The 7,459-nt window shown below is 51.1% G+C and overlaps 1 protein-coding gene across 1 annotated transcript; it reads right to left on the bottom strand.

Annotated features, from left to right (window-relative positions):
* Positions 1-1,271: 1,271 nt before the first annotated feature.
* Positions 1,272-6,849, bottom strand: AICDA (activation induced cytidine deaminase). The gene is made up of 5 exons (XM_071433854.1): positions 6,842-6,849; positions 3,503-3,683; positions 1,890-2,160; positions 1,624-1,739; positions 1,272-1,325 (listed from the first exon to the last, which is right to left on the bottom strand). The coding sequence occupies exons 1-5, from the start codon at positions 6,847-6,849 to the stop codon at positions 1,272-1,274; spliced, it is 630 nt and encodes a 209-aa protein (XP_071289955.1).
* Positions 6,850-7,459: the final 610 nt, after the last annotated feature.

The raw sequence follows: 7,459 nt of genomic DNA, 5'->3' as shown, positions 1-7,459 counted from the left end.
CTGGCACCAGGGGAGGTGTTCTGAGGAGCCTCCAGCCCTAGCCAGAAAGAGGAGCAGGATGGAGCAGAGAACTTGCAGCCACCATGAAGGAAATGACAGAGCACACCCAGAGTGTGGCACATACTTAGCCTTGTCCAGGCCCCAAGAGGTTGGACTGGAGAGGGAGAGGGCAATCCAGCTGTAATTCGGGGGTGGGAGGGTGGTGGTGAGCAGGCATGTACTGTGAACCTGTATCTTCAGCTCGTAAGGACTGTGTCCACCAGATCAGGAGCTAATGGGGTCCTCTAGTGGAAACAGAGTGATTGCCAGGCAGGAGGATGGTTTGGTTTGGGCCCTACAGAAGATATCTATTTACAGGCCAAAGAGCTTTGCGTATGACAGGATTTTTTCTGGCCAGCTCTCAGTAGAGTCACATTGCTGGCCATATTATAAATGGCAATAAAAAACTGGGAAAAACAAAAGACTGTGGGATTGTAAAGGTGCCTCCAGCAGAGGCAGCTGGCTGGGGAGGAAGCACATTGCATGTCTGGTCTAGGGGGAAATGCTCAGAGGATGAAGAGCACTCCCCACAGTGAGAGCTGTGGTGCTCTGCACACAATCCTCTTAGACCTGCTGGCTTCATGTGAGTTTTTCAAGCTGAGCTACCCGGGCTGTCAAGGACTCACTTCAACACTCTCAGCTGAGCTTTCCAGTAGCTGGCCAACTTTGCTGTTAATACATAGGTTGTACCACCTCAGTTGTGATGGTTTTCACTTCCTACCAACATCCAGAAGGACAAATAAACCATTTCTCAGGGGAGGACACAGAGCAGCTGAGTGTAGTGCAGCTCTAAGAGCCAAAAAATGAGCTCCCTGAAGCCTTCATGAAATGTACAGGTGGGTGCAGTGCAAGTGAGAACACAGCCACACAAAAGCTTTGTAGGCTGTCTGCTCCCACCTGGGCAAGACTAAACCCAGAGCTCCATTTAGTGGATCACCTGGATTAGTGCTGCAGGGACTGAGGGGAGGCAAATCACTCTCTGGCAATGTCACTGCAGTCCTGGCTATTCCCAGTTAGCAATGGATAAGGTGTGAGCCTAGGGAAGGTGTCTTCACAAGATCAGCCTAATTCTCCTCGGAAATAAAAAGTAAGGATAGTCTTATGTCTAGACACAGGGCTGTAAGGAAGAGAGATGTAAGGAGGGAAGAGGAGAAAGATCTGTTGTAAGGGAGAGAGTTGGAAATCAAAGAGCAAGTGTTTGTGAAGTCTTCTGATTGCTGATGACTTTCACTTCAAAGTCCCAGAATTTTAAAAGCATCTCGTAAATCATCTACTTCGTACAGTGGCTGCAGGACAAAATAGAAATGGTAGGTCAGTTGTCAAGTGAGCAGGAACCCATGAATATGAGGAAGGAATGGCAGGAGATGGGATGAGAGGGGGAAGAAGGAGAAGTGAACAAGGAGAGGAGAGATGAAGAAAGTTGAGGAAGAGGCATAAGGGATGTGGAAGATGAAGACACATGAGTGAATGAAATTGCAGATGGCAGGGATGAGCAGCAAGTGCAGAGAGGAATTATGGTGAGGAAGAGAGGAATAAACTGGGGGAAGAGGCATTGGAAAAAGAAGAAGGAGAATTGTCCCTTACCAGGAGGATTCGTCGAAGTTTCCTGGCAAGATGGACAGAGTTTTCATGCAGCCCTTCCCAGCCTTTGAATGCCTGTTCCCTGTTCTCCACAAATGTGTTCCAGCAGTAGAAGTAATCTGTGCAAGACATGGGGGAGTTACAGGCGCTTGACAGGACACTGATCACTAAATCACCACACTCTGCATCATCTTCTCTGGCTCCTTGCCCTACCTTCTCCCCAGCATGCCTTAGCTCTCCATCATCTCTTTCCTGCCTGCACAACTCACCTTTGAAGGTCATGATGGCGATCTGCGCCCCCGCCTTGTGCAGGCGCCTCAGCCCCTCGGGCTCTGCCTTGCGCTCCTCGCAGAAGTAGAGGCGGGCCATGAAGATGCGGAGGCTCAGGTTGGGGTAGGAGCGCAGGAAGCTGGCGATGTGCTGGGCGCAGTCGTAGCAGGGGCTCCAGGAGGTGAACCAGGTGATTCGGTAGCAGCGTCCCGGGTCCAGGTCCCAGGCTGCGATGTAGCGCAGGAAGAGCACCTCCACGTGGCAGCCCATCTTCGGGAAACCGGGAGAGACAGGGGCCAGGAGTCAGCAGGGTGTGACGGGCAGGCAGGGAGGGCTGGCCCGGATGGGGTGTGAGGGAGGAGAAGCAAGGTGCGGGGAGTGCTCTCGGGTCGGCACACACGGGGACGAGGCACGGCAGTATTTAAGGGCCAGAGAAGCGCTGGTGGGCACTGGTGTGGAGAGATGTACGAACGGGATGGGCAGGAGCTAAGCAGGAAGGTAGGGAGACTGGAAAAGCAGCAGGGAGTGTGGGTGTCTCGCTGGTAACACACTTGGGGGTAGCACAAAGTACAGCTTTACCCGGAGGCTGCATCCCTCAAACGGTGTGAATCAGCACAGTGCCCAGGTGTGCCTGTGCCAACACAGCTCCCAGGTGTGCCTGTACCTGCACAGTGCCCAGGTGTGCCTGTACCAGCACAGTGCCAGATGTGCCTGTGCCAACACAGCTCCCAGGTGTGCCTGTACCTGCACAGTGCCCAGGTGTGCCTGTACCAATCCAACCCCATGTGTGCGTGTACCAGCACAGTGCCCAGGTGTGCCTGTACCTGCACAGCCCCAGGTGTGCTTGTACCAGCACAGCCCCAGGTGTGCCTGTGCCTGCACAGCCCCAGGTGTGCCAACACAGTGCCCAGGTGTGCCTGTACCAGCACAGCCCCAGGTGTGCCTGTGCCAACACAGCCCCAGGTGTGCCTGTGCCAACACAGCTCCCAGGTGTGCCTGTGCCAACACAGCCCCAGGTGTGCCTGTACCAATACAGCCCCAGGTGTGCCTGTACCTGCACAGTGCCCAGGTGTGCCTGTGCCAACACAGCCCCAGGTGTGCCTGTACCTGCACAGTGCCCAGGTGTGCCTGTACCTGCACAGTGCCCAGGTGTACCTGTGCCAACACAGCCCCAGGTGTGCTTGTACCAGCACAGCCCCAGGTGTGCCTGTGCCTGCACAGTGCCCAGGTGTGCCTGTACCTGCACAGCCCCAGGTGTGCCTGTACCTGCACAGTGCCCAGGTGTGCCTGTACCTGCACAGTGCCCAGGTGTGCCTGTACCTGCACAGCCCCAGGTGTGCCTGTACCTGCACAGTGCCCAGGTGTGCCTGTACCTGCACAGTGCCCAGGTGTACCTGTGCCAACACAGCCCCAGGTGTGCCTGTACCAGCACAGCCCCAGGTGTGCCTGTACCAATACAGCCCCAGGTGTGCCTGTACCTGCACAGTGCCCAGGTGTGCCTGCACCAACACAGGGCCCAGGTGTTGCTGTCACAGCCCTCTGCTCCCCGCTGTCCCAGGCAATCTGGAGCTGCGGGCTCCAGAACAGGCTGGCAAGGTGTTCCCTCCCCCACCTGGTTGCGCAGGTATCCAAAATCCAGGGAGCAGGAGGTGGCGCTGTCCCGGCGCTTCACCACATAGCACAGGTAGGTCTCACGCCGGCCCTTGGCCTTGCGCAGGTTCCTGAAGTTGTAGAGGAAGAGTCTCCTTTGCATGAGGATGCTGCAGGAGAAGACAAGAGAGAATTTACATTTACTCGTGCAGCCAGTTGTTTACCATGTCTCTGTTGAGGGCTCAGCACCAAAAATATCCTCTTCACATCCAAGCCTCTCTGTACGAGAAGAGTGTTGGTAATTTGCATGAAATGTTCTAGGGAAAGGATGCAGACGTGACTCTGGGGATGAAGCAGGTGACCTTGTGAGTGGAAATGGTGTGTGAATTAATAGTGATTAGTCAAACAGCAACTATGGTTGGGCAGAGTGTGAAAATATCTGAAAATATCCAGAACATGGACACCAGGGAGGGAGGAGGATGAAGGCATCTGAGAAGACCTATGAAGATGAGAGGGTGTGGAGTTCAGCCATCAAGAGATGTTATTTTTGCTATATGAAACCCAGAAAATCCACTGGGGCAAGGGATGGACCAAATTAGAATCTCTTCAGAGAACACTGGACTGAATGCCTTCCAAGCAGGGCCTAAAAGAAGAGCAGAGTTGAAAGTGTGCAGGACCAGGGAAAGATGCCACCCAGCAGCTGATGGAATATTTAAATGGTAGCCATGCTGACACTTCCCCAGACACAAGTACCACTTCCACAGCAGACAGACATCAAGACTGGCATGGGCCTGCTCCTGTGCCCAGGGACCATGCTGGGGAGAGGCAGCAGGAGCACAGGGAGGGTGTAAAGTAGTCATGAGCCATTTCTAACAGCCTCACTGCCAAGTGGAGGGACACAGGCAGCTGGGTTCATTGAGGTGAGATACTCACCTCCCCCGCAGCAATGCAAAACAGAAGTGAATAGGTTAAAAATAATCAGGTCCTTTGTCATCTTTTCCCACTGTTAGGCTGATGTTCAGCACAAAGATGGGGTAAGTTTAAGAGATACTGAGCTGGGTTTTCCAGAAGATCTCCAGTGAAGTGTACAAAAGGGGAATTTGGGTTTGTTAGGAATTTAAATCTGAGAGTCTAGGCACTTGTATACACCCTTCATCTGTTTGCTAGTGTCACCATAGAGGTTGAGCACTGCAGAGCACTTGATGACCAGCTAACAGGCATCCTCTCTGCCCCTCCAGGAGCTTCTGTCCCTTGTGCACCCTGACACATGGCCACTGCATCACAGGTACTCACTCATTCACAGAGTCATGCACACCCTCTTGCTACCTAGTGATGTGATTTGAGGTTGTGTGTCACTGCCTACTGCTCCTCTCCTGCATCACAGACATTCTCCCTCAGGCAGCCTTGCTGCCCTATTGTCCCACAGACAGGCAGACAACTCTTTCCTGCCCTGCCTCCCTCAGCCTGCAGTGCACAAATGCCTGTCCTGCTCACACAGAAAGAGGAAGCACACACATACTCTGCTGTGCCATGCTTTGTGCTGACAGGCTCCTGCAGAAGCACATCACATTTGAGCTTGTCTTCTGTTAGAAGAAGGTCCACAGAGAAGACTGCACACACTCAGGAGGGTAAAGCATCCCCATTAAGTATCTCATTCAGCCCAACAGCAGTCTGAGGCTGTTCCTGGAGGTCTGTCCTGTAAGCTCTGTTGCAGTCCTGCTCTGGTGTGTTGCAGGTTGTGTCAGGAGCAGAGCACGAGCTGATCCCACTGCATTCCGTCACCCCTCTCTCTGGCTGCTCATGGTGTGTGCCTGTTTCCCATACCCACGGTATGTTCTTCATCATCTCACTCTTGGAGCTGATTCACTCCCTACCACCTTGGATTCACCCTATTTTCCTGCCTTTGTGCAAACACTTACAAATGAACACCTGTGTATATTCCTAACACACACACTCACACACATATTGGTCTCCCCAATTTTTTTTCTCCCCAAAATTATCAACCAGTCATTCACCACAGGTTTCTAAGCCTTAGATGTGTTATTGCAGGGATATGGAAAAGACTGTGCCCTGTAACAGAGATGCTGGAGAGGCAATCTGTTCTATGGTGACAGATCCTTAGGTTGTCCAGAAAGGATAACCCAGAAAATTGCACAGGTGTGATAGGTCAGAGCCTTGCAAAGCACTTACCTGGGGTGTGCCACAACTGCAGAAAACAGAACTGAGCCTTGTGCACAAGGCAACTGATTGCTGAAGAAACATATAAGCCAGGTGAAAAACAATTACAACTGTGTTGATGTTTCATTAAAACCCATTTGGAAAAATGCTTTTTATCACATCAAAAACATAAGGGAAAACAGACTTTCCCTTTTATATTTTTTAAAAAGTTTTGTGCAAAACAATTTGTTTTCAAAATGTTTCTGATTCTTCTTCTAATTGTCCCTTTTCTCATCTCATTCAATTTTTCTCTATTCAATGTTTTTGACCCTGCAGAGTTGCATGTGGATGCAAATAAGAGTGAAGAACAAGAAATGACCTCAAACCACAGAAAAATAAAATTATGATCACTTAGATTATTTTCCAGTTTCAGAACAAATCAAAGACAATTTGAATCACAGAAGACACTTGTTCAACTAGAAATGTTCATTAATATTGGCTCTTTTTCTCCCTTTCCTCTGGAGTTCACCATCCCAGGGAGGATTTTTTCCCAGGGAGGATTTCAGAATGGCTGGTGCAAACAGAAGAATGAATGAACAGATGTTGTGTGGAGCAACTGAGCAGGTGTCTGGCTAGGTGTAAACTGCTGGATACACATGCAACTCCTATGGCTATAGCATAGCTCAAGGGAAAGCAGCAAGGACACAGGAGCTGTGATTGCACCTGGGCACTGAAGAAGCAGCCTGAACAGAGACCTTCTCCTCAAATAAAGCTTCATGAAATCAGAGTAAAGCCCCCTGAGCATGTGCATAGTATGCCATTGTGGAGAGTGATTAGCCATAATAAGCTCACAGACTAATTGCAGTGCAAGTAGAGGATTGAGGGGCTTAAGCGGCAGATAGTATCTGACTGTTCATCCTTCTGTTATCATCCTTTATTTCTAGAAAAGAAAAACAATGAAAGGAACAGAGAATAGCCACAAGAAAGAAATTACAGAAAGGGAAAGAGTACAGGTGGCAGACAGTCAAAGAGAAAGAACAACAGAGACACAGAGAGGCAAGTTGCAAGAGCAGGACAGGCAGGGAGTTAGATCAGTGAGTCAGATGGGGAAAGGGATGATCAACACCACAGGGAAAGCAAGTTAATTCTGACAGAAAGACTCTCATTTCTCATAGGAGCAAGAAACTAGAGACACTCCTTTTACCTGTCCATGACTCCCAGGGCCTCTCTCAGGTGATGAGATCACAGGGAGGTTATCTCACAGACTCTGTGCAGCCCTCTAACCTGATGTACCGAAATGTGGACTGGCCTGTGTGTCCCCTCCCCATTCACCCCTATCTATTCCCTGCTGGCTTTCATCGGGGTGTGGTTGAGGGAGGAGTTAGAAGGGTCTCTGGAGCTGCAGGAGCTGAAGGGAAAGATGTTGAGATGCAAAGGGGCATCAGTTCTGAAAGATGCTCAGCACCCATTGGTCACCACCCGCCCTTGCACTGCCTACCGGCCCCCTCCCACCTGCAAAAATATCTGAAATAATATCAATAGCATAACAAGGCAGGAAACATTGTCTAGTGGTTAGAGGGGGGCCTGAGAGCTTGTGTACCACTAGTGTGAATGTGGGCAAAACCACACCATCCCTCCGGGCTTTGCATCACGCAGCTGTGCAGGGATGGTGGTGACCCTCCAGCACAGAGGCAGCTCTGTGCAGCAGCCTGGAGCCACCCTGCTGGAAGGAGCTCAGGGAACTGCAGCTTGTGGGCAGACTTTCCCTGCTCCTCTGTGACCCCTTGAAGGCCTGGCAGTTGCATGGAGCAGCACTGAACTG

This window comes from Agelaius tricolor, unplaced genomic scaffold, assembly GCF_023055355.1.
Source record: "Agelaius tricolor isolate 1412-34295 unplaced genomic scaffold, bAgeTri1.0.p SCAF_9, whole genome shotgun sequence".
NCBI lineage: Eukaryota > Metazoa > Chordata > Aves > Passeriformes > Icteridae > Agelaius > Agelaius tricolor.
The sequence above is the reverse complement of the archived record's forward strand: the minus strand, read 5'-3'. Positions and strand labels throughout refer to the sequence as shown.